Source organism: Manis javanica, chromosome 4 (assembly GCF_040802235.1).
Source record: "Manis javanica isolate MJ-LG chromosome 4, MJ_LKY, whole genome shotgun sequence".
Lineage (NCBI taxonomy): Eukaryota > Metazoa > Chordata > Mammalia > Pholidota > Manidae > Manis > Manis javanica.
Genome location: NC_133159.1, coordinates 86,593,564 through 86,618,585, shown reverse-complemented (window position 1 = coordinate 86,618,585; position 25,022 = coordinate 86,593,564). Strand labels below are relative to the sequence as shown.

The 25,022-nt window shown below is 35.9% G+C and overlaps 1 protein-coding gene across 2 annotated transcripts in view; it reads right to left on the bottom strand.

Moving 5' to 3' along the window:
- Positions 1-25,022, bottom strand: part of SLC30A7 (solute carrier family 30 member 7) — an 86,393-nt gene that overhangs the window by 24,625 nt on the left and 36,746 nt on the right. The window contains exons 9-10 of one of the 2 annotated variants that reach the window (XR_012130256.1): positions 8,373-8,445; positions 7,482-7,572 (exon numbers count right to left, since the gene is read on the bottom strand). Coding sequence is in view for 1 of the 2 variants with exons in the window: in XM_017668570.3 (XP_017524059.1) it covers positions 7,482-7,572 (91 nt within the window). In the remaining variant the exon portion in view is untranslated. The remainder of the gene's footprint in view (positions 1-7,481; positions 7,573-8,372; positions 8,446-25,022) is intronic. The other variant, XM_017668570.3, reaches the window with a different exon arrangement.

Genomic DNA, 25,022 nt, shown 5'->3' with positions numbered 1-25,022 from the left:
ACAAGAAGGGAAGCTCTTCCAGCGGTCACTTGTACCAGCTCTGCAAACTATCTCTATCACCATGAAAAGGCAAAACTACAGGCAGACAAAGATCACAGAGACAACACCTGAGAAGGAGACAGACCTAACTAGTCCTCCTGAAAAAGAATTCAAAATAAAAATCATGAACATGCTGACAGAGATGCAGAAAAAAATGCAAGAGCAATGGGATGAGATGCAGAGAAAAATGCAAGAGCAGTGGGATGAGATGCAGAGAAAAATGCAAGAGCAGTGGGATGAAGTCCGGAAGGAGATCACAGATGTCAGGAAAGAGATCACAGAAGTGAAACAATCCCTGGAAGGATTTATAAGCAGAATGGATAAGATGCAAGAGGCCATTGAAGGAATAGAAGCCAGAGAACAGGAACGTATAGAAGCTGACATAGAGAGAGATAAAAGGATCTCCAGGAATGAAACAACCCTAAGAGAAATATGTGACCAATACAAAAGGAAAAACATTCGTATTATAGGGATACCAGAAGAGGAAGAAAGAGGAAAAGGGATAGAAAGTGTCTTTGAAGAAATAATTGCTGAAAACTTCCCCAAACTGGGGGAGGAAATAATCGAACAGACCATGGAATTATACAGAACCCCCAACAGAAAGGATCCAAGGAGGACAACACCAAGACACATAATAATTAAAATGGCAAGGATCAAGGACAAGAAAAGAGTTTTAAAGGCAGCTAGAGAGAAAAAGGTCACCTATAAAGGAAAACCAATCAGGCTAACATCAGACTTCTCAACAGAAACCCTACAGGCCAGAAGAGAATGGCATGATATACTTAATGCAATGAAACAGAAGGGCCTTGAACCAAGGATACTGTATCCAGCACGACTATCATTTAAATATGATGGTGGGATCAAACAATTCCCAGACAAGCAAAAGCTGAGGGAATTTGCTTCCCACAAACCACCTCTACAGGGCATCCTACAGGGACTGCTCTAGATGGGAGCACCCCTAAAAAGAGCACAGAACAAAACACACAACATATGAAGAATGGAGGAGGAGGAATAAGAAGGGAGAGAAGAAAAGACTCTCCAGACAGTGTATATAACAGCTCAATAAGCGAGCTAAGTTAGGCAGTAAGATACTAAAGAAGCTAACCTTGAACCTTTGGTAACCACGAATCTAAAGCCTGCAATGGCAATAAGTACATATCTTTCAATAGTCACCCTAAATGTAAATGGACTTAATGCACCAATCAAAAGACATAGAGTAATAGAATGGATAAAAAAGCAAGACCCATCTATATGCTGCTTACAAGAAACTCACCTTAAACCCAAAGATAAGCATAGACTAAAAGTCAAGGGATGGAAAAACATATTTCAGGCAAACAACAGTGAGAAGAAAGCAGGGGTTGCAGTACTAATATCAGACAAAATAGACTTCAAAACAAAGAAAGTAACAAGAGATAAAGAAGGCCACTACATAATGATAAAGGGCTTAGTCCAACAAGAGGATATAACCATTCTAAATATATATGCACCCAATACAGGAGCACCAGCATATGTGAAGCAAATACTAACAGAACTAAAGAGGGAAATAGACTGCAATGCATTCATTGTAGGAGACTTCAACACACCATTCACCCCAAAGGATAGATCCACCGGGCAGAAAATAAGTAAAGACACACAGGCACTGAACAACACACTAGAACAGATGGACCTAATAGACATCTATAGAACTTTACATCCAAAAGCAACAGGATATACATTCTTCTCAAGTGCACATGGAACATTCTCCAGAATAGACCACATACTAGCTCACAAAAAGAGCCTCAGTAAATTCCACAATATTGAAATTCTACCAACCAATTTTTCAGACCACAAAGGTATGAAAGTAGAAATAAATTCTACAAAGAAAACAAAAAGGCTCACAAACACATGGAGGCTTAACAACATGCTACTAAATAATCAATGGATCAATGAACAAATCAAAATAGAGATCAAGGAATATATAGAAACAAATGACAACAACAACACTAAGCCCCAACTTCTGTGGGATGCAGCGAAAGCAGTCTTAAGAGGAAAGTATATAGCAATCCAGGCACACTTGAAGAAGGAAGAACAATCCCAAATGAATAGTCTAACATCACAATTATTAAAAGTGGAAAAAGAAGAACAAATGAGGCCTAAAGTCAGCAGAAGGAGGGACATAATAAAGATCAGAGAAGAAATAAACAAAATTGAGAAGAATAAAACAATAGCAAAAATCAACGAAACCAAGAGCTGGTTCTTTGAGAAAATAAACAAAATAGATAAGCCTCTAGCCCAACTTATTAAGAGAAAAAGAGAGTCAACACAAATCAACATAATCAGAAATGAGAACGGAAAAATCACGACAGACTCCACAGAAATACAAAGAATTATTAAAGACTACTATGAAAACCTATATGCCAACAAGCTGGAAAACCTAGAAGAAATGGACAACTTCCTAGAAAAATACAACCTCCCAAGACTGACCAAGGAAGAAACACAAAAGTTAAACAAACCAATTACAAGCAAAGAAATTGAAATAGTAATCAAAAAACTACCCAAGAACAAAACCCCGGGGCCGGACGGATTTACCTCGGAATTTTATCAGACACACAGAGAAGACATAATACCCATTCTCCTTAAAGTGTTCCACAAAATAGAAGAAGAGGGAATACTCCCAAACTCATTCTATGAAGCCAACATCACCCTAATACCAAAACCAGGAAAAGACCCCACCAAAAAAGAAAATTACAGACCAATATCCCTGATGAATGTAGATGCAAAAATACTCAATAAAATATTAGCAAACAGAATTCAACAGTATATCAAAAGGATCATACACCATGACCAAGTGGGGTTCATCCCAGGGATGCAAGGATGGTACAACATTCGAAAATCCATCAACATCATCCACCACATCAACAAAAAGAAAGACAAAAACCACATGATCATCTCCATAGATGCTGAAAAAGCATTTGACAAAATTCAACATCCATTCATGATAAAAACTCTCAGCAAAATGGGAATAGAGGGCAAGTACCTCAACATAATAAAGGCCATATATGATAAACCCACAGCCAACATTATACTGAACAGCGAGAAGCTGAAAGCATTTCCACTGAGATCGGGAACCAGACAGGGATGCCCACTCTCCCCACTGTTATTTAACATAGTACTGGAGGTCCTGGCCACGGCAATCAGACAAAACAAAGAAATACAAGGAATCCAGATTGGTAAAGAAGAAGTTAAACTGTCACTATTTGCAGATGATATGATACTGTACATAAAAAACCCTAAAGACTCCACTCCAAAACTACTAGAACTGATATCGGAATACAGCAAAGTTGCAGGATACAAAATTAACACACAGAAATCTGTAGCTTTCCTATACACTAACAACGAATCAATAGAAAGAGAAATCAGGAAAACAATTCCATTCACCATTGCATCAAAAAGAATAAAATACCTAGGAATAAACCTAACCAAGGAAGTGAAAGACTTATACTCTGAAAACTACAAGTCACTCTTAAGAGAAATTAAAGGGGACACTAATAAATGGAAACTCATCCCATGCTCATGGCTAGGAAGAATTAATATCGTCAAAATGGCCATCCTGCCCAAAGCAATATACAGATTTGATGCAATCCCTCTCAAATTACCAGCAACATTCTTCAATGAATTGGAACAAATAATTCAAAAATTCATATGGAAACACCAAAGACCCCGAATAGCCAAAGCAATCCTGAAAAAGAAGAATAAAGTAGGGGGGATCTCACTCCCCAACTTCAAGCTCTACTACAAAGCCATAGTAATCAAGACAATTTGGTACTGGCACAAGAACAGAGCCACAGACCAGTGGAACAGATTAGAGACCCCAGAAATTAACCCAAACATATATGGTCAATTAATATTTGATAAAGGAGCCATGGACATACAATGGCAAAATGACAGTCTCTTCAACAGATGGTGCTGGCAAAACTGGACAGCTACATGTAGGAGAATGAAACTGGACCATTGTCTAACCCCATATACAAAGGTAAACTCAAAATGGATCAAAGACCTGAATGTAAGTCACGAAACCATTAAACTCTTGGAAAAAAACATAGGCAAAAACCTCTTAGACATAAACATGAGTGATCTCTTCTTGAACATATCTCCCCGGGCAAGGAAAACAACAGCAAAAATGAGCAAGTGGGACTACATTAAGCTGAAAAGCTTCTGTACAGCGAAAGACACCATCAATAGAACAAAAAGGAACCCTACAGTATGGGAGAATATATTTGAAAATGACAGATCCGATAAAGGCTTGACGTCCAGAATATATAAAGAGCTCACACGCCTCAACAAACAAAAAACAAATAACCCAATTAAAAAATGGGCAGAGGAACTGAACAGACAGTTCTCCAAAAAAGAAATACAGATGGCCAAGAGACACATGAAAAGATGCTCCACATCGCTAATTATCAGAGAAATGCAAATTAAAACTACAATGAGGTATCACCTCACACCAGTAAGGATAGCTGCCATCCAAAAGACAGACAACAACAAATGTTGGCGAGGCTGTGGAGAAAAGGGAACCCTCCTACACTGCTGGTGGGAATGTAAATTAGTTCAACCGTTGTGGAAAGCAGTATGGAGGTGCATCAAAATGCTCAAAACAGACCTACCATTTGACCCAGGAATTCCACTCCTAGGAATTTACCCTAAGAACGCAGCAATCAAGTTTGAGAAAGACAGATGCACTCCTATGTTTATCGCAGCACTATTTACAATAGCCAAGAATTGGAAGCAACCTAAATGTCCATCTGTAGATGAATGGATAAAGAAGATGTGGTACATATACACAATGGAATACTACTCAGCCATAAGAAGTGGAAAAATCCAACCATTTGCAGCAACATGGATGGAGCTGGAGAGTATTATGCCTAGTGAAATAAGCCAGGCGGAGAAAGAGAAATACCAAATGATTTCACTCATCTCAGGAGTATAGGAACAAAGGAAAAACTGAAGGAACAAAACAGCAGCAGAATTACAGAACCCAAAAATGGACTAACAGGTACCAAAGGGAAAGGAACTGGGGAGGATGGGTGGGCAGGGAGGGATAAGGGGGGGGAAGAAGAAGGGGGGTATTAAGATTAGCATGCATGGGGGGGAGGGAGAAAGGGGAGGGTGGGCTGCACAACACAGAGAGGACAAGTAGTGACTCTACCACATTTTGCTAAGCTGATGGACAGTAACCGTAATGTGGTTGTTAGGGGGGACCTGATATAGGGGAGAGCATAGTAAACATAGTATTCTTCAGGTAAGTGTAGATTAAAAATTTAAAAAAAAAAAAGAAAGAAAGAAAAGGGGGATTACTCCTTAACAGGATAAAACTATTGGTAAATCAAAGATCAACGCATGTTTTAAATATCCTTAATGTTGATCACTTAAAGGGTGTCAGATGATCAGCTATGGAGGTACTCTTTTCTGATAATATTCCTTTCTCTTAATTAAAAAAAAAAAAAAAAAAAAGCAGTTACTGTGTGCTGACTTCCAATGAGTTCTGCACAGTGGTATAGAGGGCATGTCAAAGTGTGGGCAAAGGGTCTGTTTGTTTCTATGCAGAAGATCAAGGCCTAGCTTGGATACCCAGAAAATGAACTAAGATACGATATGAGGAGGAGCTTCCGGCATCAGCACTCTCTGGAGGACTCGTGCCGGGGGATGATCATCAAAAAGCCTCCACAGGGATCCGGACGATGCTGCGGTTGTGGCTGCATCCAGCCCACCGTCTCCTGGACTTGCCATAGGAATGAGGAGGGAGATGTCTAGGCTGGCATGTGTATACAGTGAGACAACGAATTTGACCGGATCTGTACTGTTGGAACTCAACCAGGAGTTGGGAGGAGTGCAAGTTGTAGCACCCCAAAATCTCATGACTATAGACTATCTATGGTTAAAAGAACATATGGGATGTGAACAGATCCCAGAAATGGGCTGCTTTAATTTGTCTGATGGTTCAAGTACAGTTGGAAAATATCCATCATATCATAGATAAATTTTCACAAATGCCTAGGGTGCCTAAATGGTTTTCTTGGCTTCACTGGAGATGGCTGGTAATTATAGATTTGCTTTGTTTATGTCACCGTATTCCTATTATGTTAATATGTGTGTGCAAATTAGTTAGTAGTTTAAAACCTATACATACTTAAGGTACTATACAAGAAGATATGTCAAAGAAATAATCAATCCTCCCAAGTTTCCTTCATATGCTACATCTATAGCTTTTCTTCTTCCTTCCTAATTACAAACCTTAAATAGAATTCGTGCCTCATATCGAATTTACCGAGTATCATAATTCCTCCAGGTGGTAAAGATACCTCGAGACAAGTGCTGGGCATAGAAGCCACAGGGCATAAATCTGCAAAGAAGTAAAAAGCTAACCTTTGCAAACAATATGGCTTCTCTCTCACTTACCAACTTTACATTTCCCTGTATGGCCCCGGAAGATGACTGGTTAGCCAGAGACGGGTAAGATTCCTCAAGGGAGGAACAACCTAAGACAGGCACAGTCGCAGGGGGGCCATCGGGTGAGAATTTGGGGATCAACAGAGGTGAGGCTCAGAACCTCACCCCCCCTGCTTTGAGAGAAATCTTCTGCATCCGTGGATGTCTTGCTGCCCTTGTCTAGCCTGGATTAATACTTAGTCCATAGGCACACACCTGATCATCTGATCATCTACATTTGCCTTCTTACAGCACTAAACTATGTTTTCTACCTTTATCTTGCATCTACCTACCACTTCAGCATTTTATTAAAAATAAAAATAATGATAATAATAGGAGAAATGTGGGATCAACATATAAATCAAGTACAAAAATCAAATGAATATTCATATTTGACCTGATGGTTTATAGGTCATATTGCATGATCTAAACCGAAAGTTTCTGTGATGAATGCCCTTGTACTGTTCACCATGTAAGAATTTATTCACTCTGTAAGAATTCGTTCACCATGTAAGAACTTGTTCGTTATGCTTCAGAAGATTGGAGACTGACGAGAATTAGGCTTGAGATGGATTAATGATTGTACATTGAGCATTGACCCCCCTATACTGAATTTTATTGTTGTTAACAACCATTTGATCAATAAATATGAGAGATGCCCTCTCAAAAAAAAAAAAAAAAAAAAAAAAAAAAATATATGTTGCATAAATGCTTATATCATCTGCTACTTTTATCTACATTTTAAAAGAAGTGTTCAATTTCTAGACAAGGGCAATTTCTACCATATTTTCTTTAGAAATGTTCAACATTTTCCAATGATTTTATTCTGGTTTGTATAAGTGGCATTCATGGTCAGCATTCAATCTTGGAAGAAATACTAAATTATACACACATGCCACCCATATTTGTAAAAGTTAAAAACCCTAACGGCTTAGAAACAACATAAAATTCAACGGTTTGGAAGCTTTGAAACTTACCCTCTGATAGCACTGAGGCAGAGTATTTTCCAACAAGGGAGGAGTTCTCTGCATTAATATCCCAGCAGACTCTTTTAAAAGAGGAATAACACTAAAGAAAAGGAAGACAACAAATTCACTTAAAGCCACATTCTGACAATCTCATCCTCTAAGAAAGTGATAAAATACCTTCCTGTAGAATATAGTAAGATTTGAGGAAAAAGAATCCAATCATTGTTCTAAATTTTTCACGTGATCAGTAAGTTATTATCCAAAGTAAAAGTTAAGGGCTAGATAAAGTGTATCAATGTATGAAAAGCTAAACTTATACTACTGAAAAGTATTGGAACATCTGAAACTCAAGGCACAGATGTTCAACTGTTATTTAAAATACAACTTCAAATGGCCAAAATCCTCCAACACAATTTATAAAGCTTATCATGGCTGACTGGTACTTGACAGTTATCAAATATTTCCATGCATTTATCTGGATAGTACTGTTAAGGAAAATACAAAAAAAATAATATGGCACATTAGTTCATTTGTCCAATATTTTTCCAACTTGATTATATATCAGGGTTTTTTTTCATTATTTAAAAAATAAAAAAGCCTGGATATAACCACAGATCTAGTGAATTAGCACCTCTAATGATAGGGCTAAAACGTCTGTATGTATTGATGCAGCTAGCCCTCAGCCAGTACTTGGAAATCACCACTTTATACTATGTGGATGATTAAATTAAACTATTGCATTAAAATCACCCTCTCCCTTACAAAAACAATACTGTAATGTGAGGGTGATTCTAATGCAAGTTTTCTACACTAGCTACACATCAAATTCACTTGAGAGTCTACTTTGTGTTCATTTCTGACACTGAATCAGAATCCTTGAGGGAAGGTCAAGGTACCCACATTTTTTAAAAGCTTGCCAGGTGATTCCACTGAGTCAGCATGGTTAAGGCATTGCTCTACTGCTTGAGGCAGACTAAGAGAGGAGATCAGAAATAGCTTCATTACACTTAATAGCTTAAATCAGTGCTCTCTTTTAAACTATAGAACCTCAAAATTTCCAAAGTAAAATCACTCCTGGTTATAGCTTTATGAGACGGAGATAAAAGAAACATATACTTTTCAAGGAAGGTAGAAGTTGAAGTGTACCTTAAAAGATTACTGGTACTTCTCACATAAAGAAAGGAAAGAGAAGGTATTAATGAAGACCCAAAGGAACAGATGCAATGCCTGTCTTGTTCACTACTTTTTTCCTAAGTTGGCCTAGTAAAGTGCTGGTTACAAAGTGGGCCCACAATAAATACTTGTTGGCTAAATGAATGATAGATAAATACATATTAGATGTCTTAGCATCTAAGTTAAAAGATAGCTAACAGCCATAGGGAAGAAATTGGGAGACTGTTCCCATACTTTAAGTGTACTTGGAGGAGGAGAGTAACAACAGGACCAGAGACATCTTGGAAAATTAAACAGATATTGAGAGAAATAAACTGGTGTCTAACTGGATATAGTATAGAAATAATGAAGTAACATCAAAGATAGGCTTAGAAGACTAAAAGTGTGGAGGAGATGGCAGGAATGAAGATGAAAAGCTCACTGTGGAGAGAAGTTTAAGTCACATTCAAATGGTGATATACTTTAGTCAGATAGTAATTTAAGAGCCAAGAATAATTACATGTCACCCTTGATTCCTTCTTCTCTTAAGCCCTCCCATACTATAAATCACCAAGTTCTCAAGATTTAACATCCTAAATCTTTCTTGACTCCATCCCCACCCCTTCACTTGACTATACATGTCTACAGTAATACCCGTATCTTCAGCTGGATATTGTTACAGCCGCCTAAGTTGTCCCTTTGCCTCTGGTCTTATTTCTCAAGTCCTCTGTGACAGGCAGTGTCAAAGATGGATTCCAGACCTCTGTCTGCCTAGTATTCATGCTCTTGTATAATCCCCTCCCCTTGAGCAAGGGGTGGACACACTGACTTGCGGCTCATGAACAGAGTATGGCAAAAGTGATGACTTGCCACTCCTCGGATTAGGTTAAAGACTGGCTTTCATGCTGTTCAGCACGCTCTCTTGCTCTCCTGCTTGCTTGCTCATAGCTGCCATGTTGTGAGTGGTCCTAAGAGGCCCAAATTGCGAGGAACTTAGAGATACCTGTGGAGAGGAACTGAGACCCTCAGTCCAATGCCCAAAAGAAACTCAATACTGTCCACAACCACTTTAGTGGGCTTAGAAGTGGATTCTCCTCCGAATGAACCTTGGTATGACTGTAGCCCTGGCTGAGACTTGGCCACCTTGTGAGAGACCCTGGGCAGGAGAGCCCAGTTAGTCACACCCAGGTTCCTGAACCAAGGTAAACTGTAAGATCCTAATGTGTGTTATTTTAGCTCCTAGGTTTTTGTTATGCATCCCTAGATAACTAATAAAACCATTCTTTATACAGCTATTAGATTAATCCACCTAAAATCTGTATCTGACCATTAAAAAATCTCCATTAAAAATTTGTTAAAAGCTCCCCATTGCCTAGGGGATTAAGTGTAAGCTCTTTAACATGGTATATTTTTGGACCTGGCCCCCTCCAGCTTCATCTCCTATCCATCATTTTAAGCTCTCTAAACATAAACATACTTGCAGTTCACTTTTTTCTTTTTCCTCCTCCCATATGTTGGCCAATGCCATAACTTTTGCCTATAATGTTCCAGAACTACCCTTTAGTCTGGCTTCTAGGCCTTTAAAATCTCAAGTGTCACCACGTTTATGGTATATTTCCTGATCCCTGAATGTCATCTAAACTGTATGAAATATCCTCTGTGCCTCTATAAAAAAAAAATCTGTGACATCTATGGTAAGGTTAGAAGAAAAAATGGGTGGAAAGCAACTGAAGTGGGGTAAAGGATTTTGTCAATGAAAGAATATTGGTTATTCCTGTAGTGTCTGTTTCTGTCTGCTATGCTGTTAACAAGTAGGTGAGGATTCCCAGGCTTTAAAAAAAAGACAAAGAAAAACATAATGGTAGTCTAAGTAGGTATAATTCAGCCATTCAGACATTTTTCTTTCCTCTCTCCATCTTCATTTCTCAAGAAAAAGGATTAGTCATAGAATGTTTTTATATACCTCATTTACAATGCTTATGTCTTCCTACCTTCCTTACTGTTCTCAGAAAATGAGGCATAAAAATGGATCCCTTAGAATAACTGAGAATAAGTTTTTTTTCTATGTGTCTCCTAAGTTTAGCTACTTTGATAATTTCTTCAATCTTTATCCCAAGGAACTGCTAATAATGCCTGGAGATATTTGAGGTGGAAAATGCACTCACATGGAAATCATAATAGCTGGGCTCTAATTCTGCCATGAAATAGCTTTGGACAAATCATACAACCTTCCATGGCCTCAGTTTTCTCATCTATAAAATGAGAGAGTGGATTAAAAGTCAAGGCAATTTCTCCATTTTTCACTCAAAAAGGGAAAAAAGGGTCAAAGTATAATACTAGAGAGGAAATATATTTAGAAGGCAAACCAGTTTACTCCATCATCATTAGGTAATCCAACAAATTAATTTTATTTAATCAATACAAATAAACAAGTATTAAGTATACTTTGCTTGGCATCAGATTTTCCTAAATCAGAACAGAACCTAACTCTAGAATTGTGGAAGTGGAGGCTTAGAATTCCACAGTAACTTGCATACACACAAATGCACAGCTAGAGAGTAGAGTAAACATACTTGCAGTTCACTTTTTTCTTTTTCTTCCTCCCATATGTTGGCTCATGCTATAACCTTTGCCTATAATGTCCCAGAACTACACTTTAGTCTGGCTTCTAGGCCTTTAAAATCTCAAGTGTCACAACTATGATAATAAGACCAAGTCTTTTGATCTCAAATTCAGTTTTGAGAAGTTCAAGTCAACAAACATGTATTATATGCCTCCTGTGTGCCAAGCATGGGAGAGGCACTGGAAATAGATAAATAGTATACAATACCTTACTTCAAAGGAATTCATAACTTCTGAAAAAGCTTACAGAGAAGTCAATGAAATGAAGCAATAAACACTTTTTCAGGACCGATTATTTGGAAGAAGGCACATTTGAGCTCAAAATAACTAGTTTATGCCTATATCCATTTTCATTTCCCATGAACTTTTGGTGAAGTTTTATCAGCATGTTGATAACCTACTTCTAAACATACTTTTAAAAATAAAGTATGGAAAAAAAGGAATAGAACAGAACATGGACTCAACAGCAACAGAAGGCATACAATATAAGCAATGGTATTACTTAAGCAATAGGTGTCAAATAACTTAATGCAAACAACTATTAAACTATTTCAATATTTAATGTTTTAGAATGCCTATATCTACTCTAATTTTCTCCCAGAGAGTTAAAACACAGTAAGAGATGACTGAGCCTAATCTACAATAATCTTTGAGATGAGCCTTAAAACATTAAGGACATTCCCTTAATACAGCCTCTCCATTAAGTCACCAGAACCATCTATCAATTTATCCAAACCTTTGTTTAAATTTTTATGTGTATACTTCAAGTGTGTTTCCTCCCAAAGTCTGCTACTCCCTGCCACTCACTTGTAAAAACAAAACAAAACTAGCACTTCCCTTTTTCTTCTAAAATTCACTTTCACATGTTTGAGGATTCTACAGATGGTGAAGACGTTCCATGATCACAGGTAACACATTATTAGACTTAAGAGGAAATTAAGAGATAACTCATTTTAACATTCAAGAACCATAATGTAGATAAACATTTTAATAAAGTTAATGTTACAGGTAAACATTTATTTTAAAATAACTAAATAAAAGACATCATTACTGATATAAGTAAATAACATGAGCGCATTTTTTTTTTAGTTAAGGAGCCAGGAGGTTTTTACTGATTTTGCCATAGTATAAAATTTGGAATGGTTACCTACTTAGATAAAATTTTACTAAAATGTTTACATTCAGTAACAGCAAGCATTTCACCAAAGCACATGGGTATGTCACACTCATTTTCTCTGGTAGTAATTTTAAAATAATGTAAGAATTTCAGCAGTAGGAGCTATATAATTAGGTCATGAAACAATCGTGAGGGAGAAAAGGTGCCTGCTAAACCACCTTGTGGTATGCAATTTAGTTACTAGAATCAAGGTCAATTTCTGTAATAATTTCAAAGGTCATAAAAAGTGTAAAAGAAACCTGTAGCAACTCTAGTTTTGCCATCCAAAACTGCATTTAGCTCAGGAGCTTGTGTCCATATTTTTCTGATTAACTATGATAATGGGGAATCATAAAACAGATTTTAGCATGGATCTATCTATCTAACCATAATGAAAGGATATGGGGAAAAAGACCAGCTTGGCAAATTCCTACTTTAGCTAAGACTTAGAGCTGCATCCAAACCCAAAATGTAAGCATTTGGAAACAATTAGAGGCTCATTTCTGGTTGACTAACTCAATTCTAACTTTAACAATGAAATACCCTTTTCCTAGCATATATAAAAAGGAATGAGTCATTAGGTACATTAGTTTACCAGTTAAACAGGGTCATGGTTTTATTTTTCCAAAGCTGAAGTTAAATCAAATTTAGTCATATAATAATAAACATAAAATTAATGTAAATGTTTAAATGCTAACAGATTAAACAGCAACAGCTACTACTCTTTACTGCCAATAACTTTGCAAGTTAAAATATATTCAAATCTTACTTCAGAAGCAACTTTTAGTGAGTCTCACCATTTCAACAGTAAATAAAATTATCTAGCAGTAATTATAATCAAAACCAAAGAAAATGATATACATCATGAAAACATGAAGAATAATCAGACTAGTGGTAATAATAATGCTTAATAAAAAATTTCAGAAAGCTAAAACTATTAGATCTGAGAATAAACATCTAATAAATGAAACATAATTACTGATTTAACTGACTCAGCTTATGGGCTAAGTCCACCTGTGTATTTCCAGAGGTTTTTATGGTCTACAAACATAAAGATAGCTGTACTTTTTAAAAGCACCCCAAAATTTGAAAATCTGATATATGTCATATACTTGAAAATGTTTAGTTGACAAAAAAGCCAAAGAAAATTGACCCAATACTGTAATGTACTCTATGTTTAGGCATGGTAGTCCTACAGCAAACTGAAAATATGTAGTCATATCTGCATAAACACAATTATTTCATAACAGTGAACCATCACCTAGAAACCCAGGCTCTTATGTTGAGGTAGTTTCTTTCTGTTCGTAGATTGTTGAGTATTTTTATCATAAAATAGTGAATTTTGTCACATGCTTTTTCTGCATTGAGACCATCATGTCTTGTTTTCCTTCATTTGTTCATACAGATTTTCATATGTTGAACCATGCTCACATTCCAAGTGTAAGTCCCACCAGGTCATAATGTATGATCCTTTTAATGTGCTGCTAAATGCTATTTGTCTAGTGCTTTGTTTAGGATTTTTGTGTCAATACTCATCAGGGATATTGGTCTATAGTTTTTGTTTCCTGTTGTGTCTTTGTCTAGTTTTGGTATCAGGGTAATGCTTGCCTCATAGAATGAGTTTGGGAGTCTCCTCTCTTCTTCAGTTTGTTGGAAGAGTTTGAAAAGAATTGGTATTAATTCTTCTTTAACTGTTTGGTAGAATTCACCAGTAAATTCATCTGGTTATGGATTTCTTTGTTGAGATATTTTTGATTACTGCTTCAATCTCCTTACCAGTTACAAATTTGTTCAAATTTTTTAATTTCTTCATAATTAAGCCCTGGTAGGTGAATATTTTTAGAAACACATCCATTTATTCTAGGTTATCCAATTTATTGGCATGTAATTATTCATAGTCCTTAATGATTTATTTCTACAATATCAGTTGCAATGTCTCCTCTTTCACTTCTAATGTTAGGTATTTCATTCTTCTGTATTTTCTTCTAAATCTAGCTAAGGGTTTGTCAATTTTGTTGATCTTTTCAAAACACCAACTCTGGGTTTTGTTGACTTTTTTTCTATTTTTTTTTCTATTTATCTATTTTCTCTATTTCATTTAGCTCTGCTTCAATGTTTATTATCTTCTTTTTGATTTTCAGTTTAATTTGTTCTTTTTCTAGTTCCTTAAGGCAAGGTTAGGTTGCTGATTTGAGATTTTTTTTTTAATGTAGGCATATATTGCTATAAATTTCTCTCTTTGTATTGCTTTTGCTGTGTCCCATAAGTTATGGTTAGTTTTGTTTCTGTTTTGATTTCTTCCTGGCCCATTTGTTGTTGAAAGAGTGTTTTACTTAATTTTTACATATTTTTCAGGTTTTTGGGTTTTCCTTCTGCTACTGATTTCTAATTTCATTTCATTGTGGTCAGATACTTTGTATAACTTTAATCTTCTAAAATTTGTTAGGACTTCTTTTACTTAACAGGTAATCTATCTAGGATAATGTTCCATGTGTGATTGAAAAGAATGTACACTTTGCTATTGTTGAGTGGTGTGGTCTGTATATGTATATAAATCCAATTGGTACATAGGTTGTTCAAATCTTCTTTCCTTATTGTTCCTCTATCTGGCTGTTCTATCCATAATTTAAAGTCTGTAGTATTACTGTTGCTGTTTCTCCCTTTCTTTCTATAAATATTTGCTTCATATACTTGGGTGCTCTAATGTTAGTAGCATATATATTTATAATTGTTTTATCTTCTTGGTGAATTGATCCTTTTATTCTTATATAATGTCCTTCTTTTTCTTGTGTGACAGTTTTTGTCTTATATAAGTATGGCCACAGTTTTTGTCTAAAAGAAGTATGGCCACCCCTGATCTCTCTAGGTTCCTGTTTGCCTGGAATATCTTTTTCCCCCTTTCACTTTTAGTCTATATGAGTTCTTGGATCTAAAGTGGATCTCCTGTAGGCAGAATAAAGTTAGATCTTGTTTCTGTTTTATCCATTCAGTCTATGTTTTTAAATTGGTGTTTCTAAGTGGTTTACATTCACAGAAATTACTGGTATAGAAGGACTTATTATTGCTATTTTGTCCATTGTTTTCTGTCTTGGAGTTTTTGCCCTTCTTCTCCTCTTTTGCCATCTTCCTTTATGTCTCATTGTTATTTTTGTAGTGATGCATTTTGATACCCTTTTTCTTTCTCTTTGTGTATATTCTATATTTTCTTTGTGGTTATCATTTCATGTGATAAGTTGCTTTTCTTTTGCTGCTTTCAAGATTCTCACTTTATGTGACATTTAAGTTTTACTATTATGTGTCTCAGTGTAGGTCTCTTTAGATATATCCTGATTGGAGTGAACTTTATTGAATTTGTATATTCATTTCTCTTCTCAGAGTTGAGAAAGTTATGGCCACTGTTTCCTCAAACAGGTTCTCTGCCCCTTTCTCCCCTTTCTCACTTTCTAGGACTCCCATAATGCATATGTTATTTTCCTTGTTTGTAATCCCTCAGTCTCTCATTTATTTTCATTTCTCTTTTTATTGGGTGGGTGGGGTGGGGGAGGGGGCAGGGGGACTCTTCTGCCTCAGTAATTTTGAAAGTCCTGTGATTGAACTGACTGATTCTTCTGCCTGGTCCAATTGACTGTTGAGTCCCTCCAGTGAAATTTTCAATTCAGTTACTGTTATTCTTCAGTTTCAGAATTTCTCTTTGGCTCTTCTTCATAATTACTGTCTCTGTTGATATTGCCATTTTGTTCATGCATCATTTTCCTGATTTTGTTTAGTTGTCTTATCTGTGCTTTCATTTAATTGGGCAAGCATCCTTATGATGGTAATTTTGAATTCTTTATTTGGCATTTCAATGTCTCCTTATTTTAGGTTTAGTTTTTTTGAGATCTAACTTGTTTCTTTAAATGTGTCATGGTTTACTGTTTCTTTATATCTTATTTTTTGTTGCTGTTGGGATTTTGGCATCTGACGAATCAGCCAACTCTCCATACTTTGTGGTCAGGCTTTGTCAAGGGAGGACTTTCTCCAGAATTCCAGAAACTGTCAAGTAGTTTCAGGGTATGTGTCTTCACTGGGCTTGTACAAGTAATCTCCTATTTGAAGAGGTTTGCTGACTTCTATTAAGGAGTTCCTCCTGGTGTCTGTGTGCAATATTGTGGCCTGCTGGAGCTGTAGTAAGTCACGGTCCTGCGGTTCCACCTAGTGTCTGTCTGTGGTACTGCAGACTCTAATGCACAGCTGATATTCTCAGGCATACCCAACCTGTCTACCATTTCTGTCAATACTTGGACACAAACAAGAAAGACAACAGTTTCTCAAGCAGCTTCCCTCAAAGTCAACTGGAAGGATGTTAAACTCCTTTCCCCAGTGAGAAAATGAGAGTTAGGGTTTCCTCCCAAACACTCCACCCTGTGTAGAGATAAAGGGTGGGAGTGGCTCTAATATGAGAATGTGGAGAGTGCCACAGATTTCCTACCAAGCTCCCATGCAGTTCGCTTCCCAGCAGCCTGGGAACAGGAACCTTTTTCTCACAGAGGTTATTTTGTTTATTTGTTGTGTTAAATCTGTTCCATGGAGGAAACAGATTCTAGGGATTCATGTTCTGCCATCTTGCTGATGTCATCCCTTCCTTATTCTCTTTCTTTTTTAGGGCTGCATAGAACTCCTTATTAGTGGGCATTTGTGTCCTTTCCATTCTTTGCTTATAACAAATAAAGCCATAAAGAACGACCTTACAAATATATCCTTTTATTGCCAGTTTACCTTTAGGGTACATTCCTAGAAGTGGGACTGCTTAATCAAAGGTAAATGCAGATACAAATATGCTAGATATTGTCAAAGTTCTCTCATCAGAAATAGTACCATTCTCATTTCTATTAGCAATGTCTGAGAGTGCCTATTTTACCTATATCCTTGCCAAAAGATTATTCAAACTTTTGGATATTTATCTACCTAGTAAGAAGTGGTGTCTCAATGTAGTTTTAATTTACATTCCTTTTTTATGTGAGGCTAAACTACTTTTATATGTGCTGCTTATATGTTTAAAAGTCATTTTTATTTCTTATCCTGTGAACTAAATGAACTTATACTTTTGCCCATTTTCCTATTAGGATGTTAGTCTTTTATTTTTAGGAGCTCTCTCTGTATTAAGGAGGTTAGCCCTTCACGATCTAAGTGGCAAATATTTATACCAGTTTATTACGCCTTTTGACTTCCCTTCTGGTATTTCTTTTCTATGCCAAAGTTCTTTTTTTATGTAACTTAATCCATCTATCTTTTCACCTACTGATTTTAGGTTTTGAGCCATAGTTATTACCCCAATATTCTCATGTTGTAAAATAATTTATACATACTTTCTCATGGTATTAGCATGTTTCACTTTTATAGTTCTAACCATCTGGAATTTATCTGGATACAGTTCCAAATACATCTTCCTCCAACTGGTTATCCAGCTATTAGAAAGCCCATCTTTTCCCACTGATTCAAAATGCTGCTTCATTCCTAACTAATTGCTGTTTGTACATAACTCTATTTCTATACTTTCTAATATGATCCATTCATCTGTTTGCATTTCCAGGCATCTCTCACTATTTTAATAATAAAGACTTTACATTGTTTATCTTTTTTTCCCTCACTTTTCTTGGAACTTCCTCCTTGTCTTTCCTTATAAGTTCTAAAATCATCTTTTATTACCCTCTCCAGAAAAAAAATATGTTGGTATTTTTACTAGGATAGTTTTAAATTTATAAGTAAACATAAGTTGACATGTTTAGTATGTTGATTCTTTGAAAAAACAGTTGACAAAAAGGCACTGCTCTCATTTACTTTTGTGTTTTTTAGAAGTGTTTAAGGTCTTCTCATAGAAATTTTACATATTTTTGTGTCTTTTTTTTTTTGCTACTGAAAAGGTATCTGCTTTTAATAATATAATTCAACTGGATTTTGCTTATATGTAGAAGGCACTTAATTTTGTACATCAATTTTATATCCATAACTTTACTAAATTATCTATTTGTCATAGCTTTGCATTGATTCTCATGGGTTTTAGAGAAACACAATCATGTATTTTACATAAAAGAATAGTTGACCTTTGAACAATGTGGGGGTTAGGGGTAGGGGCATCATCCTCCTGTACAGTCAAAAATCTGTATTTTTGCCTCCCCAAAACCTAAACTACTAATTGACTCCTGTTGATTTTATGGTAGTAAATGAAAGCAGACCCTAGTATCTACACACATTTTATGCATTCATGACATATCTTTTTCTTAATTTTTTTGATGTTTCTAGGCTACGTGGTTTGTCTACAATTTTTTTCAAATTGTCGCAAATCTCCCAAATCTTTTCCATTAACTTTATTGACAAAATTTTGCATATAATTGTACCCATGCAGTTCAAACCTGTGTTGTTCAGGGGTCAAGTGTAACCTCTTCTTTCCAATCTCTAAGCTGCAAATACCTTTTCCTGTCTAAAGTTATTGGCTAATGATCACTAATACATTACCAAACTTGCTGTATTCCTTTTAATATTTCTAAGACTGTCTGCAGCCTTTCTTAACTAGGCTTCCTCATCTGAACCACTGAACACACAAATAACTCAAATGACTATTTCTCAAGTCTCCCAAGGATAGTAACCTAACCAATACTTTTCAAAAGATGCACAGATTAAAAAGTTAATAATTACATATAATAGATGCCTTAGGGCATTCTCTCTGGGAATGCTTGTTGAGAAAGGATGTTAGGCCAATCAGTATTTATAAATGCTCTCACTATGATGGGTTTTATATATGATTCAAAAATACAATTGTGCAATAATGTTCCCATATGTTCAATTTTACAATGTAGATAACATATACAAATACTAAATTAAAATATTAAGAAACTGTTTATCTTTATCTTAGTCCCCAAAAGTATAGTTCATAAATTATAACCACAAAGGCAAACCACAAAGGAAACTATTAGGCACCACCCAAAACCATTTTTGAAAAAGAGAAAAAAAAAACCTCCGTAATTTCTCATATACAACTACTTGAAGATATGGCTGCTCAAATGCTTTTAGAAAACAGTTCTTTTTACTTAATTTGGCCACAAATAATTATCTATTTAAATACAGGATCAACAAAATTTATCAAAATCACTATCTGGTCCAAATCCTGTATTCATCACCAATGATGATCATCTATGATTTAGAATTTCAAGTTTATGTTTTGTTTTAATTAGTACATGTTCTTTTCCTGAAGCCCGTCCCTTAATTTGCTTATAAAAGCTGAGCTGTATTTGTCTTTTTAAACTTTTGCATGTAACAAAAAGATAATTTCTTTTGTTTGAAGAGCTTTTCTTTCTATTTACAAATGATTATGATAAAAGGTACAAAAAGAAAAACATATGCTCTATGTTTTTGTAGTACAAAAAGCACCACAAGGTGATAACTGGTGAGTTGCAGAAAACTAATTAAAAAAAAATTCTAGCAAAGCTTCAGAAATACCACACCAGTAGCAAAGCTGCTATCTGTATCCTGTTTATATTTTCCCATAATGCATAGGTACCCCTTTGAAGAGAATAAAAAATCAATCTGCAGATCTATATAAAGGGCATCACTTTTAATTCACATTTTCATTTAAAGCTACAGCTAATTGTTTGGATTTCTGTACTTAAAGTTATGAATTCTCTTTGCATTCCAACTCAGCTACTAATGGGAAAAAAAGAAGCAAAATGACTCTGAAATCTCTTTCAAGAAGTGTATTTTCAGAAGATAAAAAATTACACTCCATTATATTCAATCTCCTGCTTTTCACTGGGAAACAGAATTCATCATAGTAGAACCCAGTTTTACCCAGAAGTAACACACCCTTTGCCTGTGTTTTATTATAAAATTTTGAGAGAAAATTCTTTTTCTAAGAAACCACTTTCACTGTGAAAGTGAAAATGGAACACTGGGCAGCCTGCAAAGGAGAGACGTCTATTTCCGTGGCCTGTTCTCAGTGGAGGAACATTTGGATCCAGAGAATCTATAAAGAGTCTATAAAGAGTCCTGTTATTTCCCATGCTCTAGGTGATTTGCAAATAAATAAATAAAAATTAAGGGTAAGGAAAATTACTTCTTTATACTCTTAATTTGTTAAGTCTGTAGGAATTTTCATCGATTTCCTAAAATCAGCTTTGATTAACCAGGCAAACTCTTTACCAATTTGAAAAACATCCTAAAATGATCTCCTTGCAAATATTTCATCATCATTTAAGTAAATTAAGTCTTCTTTCTTAACAGAAAAATACACAACTGGAATGTCTTTATTTTGTATTTTGGAGCTACTTTTCTTGTACTGCCCTCCATTTATAAAAATTATACTTCTTAAAGGTGAAAGAAACATTGGTTTACCTTGAGACATCAGGAAAGAAGCATAATTTTAAAATTATACCACCCAGAGAGACCCAAACAACATTCAAGGATGGAGATACATAAACATATTTTTAAATATATTTTCCCCTCACACATGTAAAGAGAAACATTGCTTTAGGTATAGACTCTACAACTACAAACCATTCTATTATGTGTTACCCTGTACCTTGTCATTTATTGTCATTGAATTAACAACTTGCCACCTAATAAATGATCCCCAAACCTTATTCACTTAAAATAGTAACTGTTACTTTTATCTGTCATCTAGAATCTGTGTATGCTGTAAAGCTAGTAGTAGAAACTCCATAATGTAAAAAAAAAAATGACTGTGAAGAAAATATTAACAGTGGTAATGTGACCTGACCTTTAGTTTCTGTGATCCTGACTGATTTTTTCTTATTTCTTAATGATTTTGATCATTCCCCAAGTTTTCTATAATGATGAGAGAAGGCTAAAAAATGTTCTAACTCAGAATATAATTTTGTATATGTAATACCCAAAAAGAGGCTCAGAATAAAAGAAAAAAGTCAAAAGAAAATCTATAAAATATGGTTCTTAGCTGGTGGAACTATGAGTAGTTTTTTTCTTTATCTTTTTCTATTCTTTACCAGGTTTGTAACATAATTATTTCCATAATTAAAAAATGAAGAAAAATTACTCTTAAAAAATGCAGTTGTCATTAAATTCTCTGCCAATTCTATGAATAGCCATAGCATGTTCAAGCTCTACCTGAAAACTGGCTGTCACCCGAGGACACTTTTTTTCCTACAGTGCTTTAAGGATGGTATTTTCTCTACTACACCCCATGTAATATTGGGAGTTGTGATAACATAAATCCCTCCCTGTTTATCACTATTTCCAGATCATTGCTTCTCCTACTTCCCCCCAAAACACAGTTCCTTTAAGGCCTATGCCATGAGAATATTCCACTCTCTTCCCATCCTGAGTACCAGTATTACAATTGGTGATAGTGCCCCTTCCATTACTAGAGTTCAGCAATGGGCTTACAATCTCTCCACCTCGACCCTTTCATTACTCAGTGTAAATATCCATGTGGACAATCCATCCAATACATGCGGCCTCTCTATGGCAATGTAATCATGGATCCACCTGTGATCATATCTTAGATCTTAAGCTCTCAATCTCAAGTGTCTTACAACCTGAAAACTCTTCCTACTTCTCGAGCTCTTCTCATTCTTCCACTCTAACATGTCTCCCAGAAATCCAACCTACTAACTCTATCACTTCTTTTTCTTTTTTGGCATCTATCACTACCTTTAAATGTTAAATTCACACCACTAGTATCCAGGCCTTATTCCTTTCTTACTTTCCTTCTTACTTACCTGACAAAACCACAGACCTGTTAAATCCAACTCTCTGTCTATGCCATACTTTTTACCAGGTAGCAGAACAAAATTAGAGAAAAACACACATACAAGTATACTGGTTGTTTTTACTTTAAATTCATCACCACAAACTTCAAAGTGGGTCCTCAGTGCTGCCAGGCTATCACACTGCTTCCCTTACCTCTGAAGGCCCTAAAAAGGAACTGACTATAGCTGCTGTCTCCGTTTCTTCCCTTCTCATTCTCTTTTGAAGCTACTCTGAACAGGCTTTCATTCTCATCACTCTTTAGAGTATCTCATTTAAGCTACCAATTATCAGTCCAGCAGCATTTAACTGAGTTGACTGCTCCTTGTTTGAAACACTTTCTTTGAATGGCTCCTTAAACAACCTGTGCTTGCATTCCACTACCCCCACCCCCTCACTGGCTGTTCCACTTAACTCCCCTTTGCTGGGGTTGCCTCTATGCCCCACCTTCCCTGGGCTCAGTCTTTAGACCTCTTCTCTTTATCAGTACTCATTCTCTGAGAAAAGCTATCAAGTCTCATGGCTTTAAATAGCATACATGAACTGATAACATTGAAATTTGTATCTTCCACCCAACCTCTTTCCTGAACTCTAGATACATGTTATCTACTGCTCTCTGCCCTGCACATGACACTACAGCCACATTGCCCTTCTCCCTGCTCCTGACTCCTGCCAGGCATGCCCCTGCCTCAGTGTTTACCTTAAGTTCCTCTACCAGGAATTATCTTCTTTTCAAGCCCTTTTAAAATAGTACCCTTTCCCCCTGCTTTATAGCATTTATCACCATATGACATTACATTATATATTTACATGTTCATCTGCTTTGACTTTATATCTTATCAGAATATAAGCTTCATGAGATTATAAAGCTATATAAATCCTTACTTACTGTCTAGCACAGAGTAGGGACTAAAACATTTATTGAATGATTTTAAGATATGTTAAAGTTTTGTGTTTATCTCCAAGATGTGGGCTTATGAGAACATTTCAATAGATAAGGTGTACACTTAAGTAATGTTTGGGTTTTTTACAATCAAATGTGTCACTTTTATAACCATAACAAAGGAAAAGAACAAAAAATAAAAATGTTAAAGCTTAACAGTAATGAAAAAGAATCAAAGTATATGAATTTGAGACCATATATTTATGTAAACTATTGAGAAAAAGTTATATAAATAAGACAGTCAGATTTAGACAGAGATGACATATTGCTGTTATTTTGGAAGCCAACTGTAGTTGATTGGTTGTGGCTGCCGGAAACACTGTATTGAAAGGGACTCTGAGGCTACACTGGGTTGATTAGAAAAGAGGAATGTTTTCCAGGAAAATGGAAGGGGTAGAATTGTGGCATTCATGCCAGATAAATGCCACTGCATGACTTGAAACCTACATGTATACAATTACCAATCCTTTCTTTTCGGCTAAGTGCTCCCAAGAATTCCACATTGGCACATCCACCACCTACTTGCCAGCTCTATATAAATGTCTACTAAGAGATCTCAAACAACCAGAACAGAACTTTTGACCTGCAGTGCTCTTAAAAAACAAATATTATTCTTCCCCTAGTCTTTTTTCTTTTAATGCCTTCATTCACCTTATTGCTCATGTAAAATTTAGGAATTATCCTTGATTCCCTTCTGTCACTCAAACCTGAACTAAATAGTCATATCCATGAGCAAATTTTATTAGCTCTACACCCAAAGCATTTTCTAACTTTATCTGTGTCTCTCTACCTCCTATATTAGCACCTTAGATAAAGCCACTATGGCCTCTCATTTGGTCCACTAGAAGAGCATTCTAGCTGGCCCACCTTTTCATAGTCTTGCTCCCTTATAATTCATTACCTATATAGCAGCCAAAATGATTTTTAAAAGACAAATCAAATAATGTCATTCCCCACAGTTTTCCACTGCACTTAAAATAAACCCAAACTCCTAATTCTGGCTGTTTTTCCCAGTTTCCCAGGCCTGTCTCTCCATCTTTATTTCAAACCACTCACCCCTTCTTCCCTATGCTTCAGTTGTATCAGCCAACACTGTTTTCACTATAGGGCTTTGACACTAGCTGATCCTTAGACTAGAAAACTCTTCCTCTCACAGGCTCTCTTGTGATACTCAGATGTCAGTGTAAATGGCCCCTCTTCAGAAGACTTCCCTTATCACTCAGTCTAAAGTGCCAACTCAGTCATTATCATCCTATCCTAATTCTCTGTACATACAAATATCACCCTGATATTTGAGTGGTTTATTTATTAATTTATTTGTTGTTTCTCCCCTGCTATCATGTAAGATTAGAACAGTATCTTATCTTTTTACCACCCTGATGAGAGGGTCTATATAATAAATACTTGTTGAAAATGATGTGTAATTTTTAAATGTGTTGTACTTCAGTAAAAAAGTTGTGTGTATATGTGTGTTTATTTAATTATTCATGTTTGTGGAATAACTGAATGGGAACTAAGAAGGAATTCTCTATTTGGATTAGGGAAAGTAATTCTCTAAGGCTGTAAAAACATGGATTTATTTTGATTCAGATCCAAAGTATACCAACTCTTTGCCTGGAGGAGTCCGGTGCTAACTTTACAACAATGAAAAAACAGTTTTCCCTCCTGGAGCTTAAGAAAGAATAAAATAAAGTAAGGCTATTACAATAAAGTAAGTAAATGTTGGGAGAGGTATAGTAAAAGGTGTAATAGGCACACCTCACCCAGCCTGAGTCAGGAAATGCTTCCTGAAGGAAGTGCCATTTAAGCCAAAACCTAATCTGAAGGATGACTAGCTGTGATGTATGTACTTGTGGGAAGGGAGAAGGGCACTCAGTGTCAGAGTATTTTGGAGAGAGGAAATATGATCAATGCCTAGAAC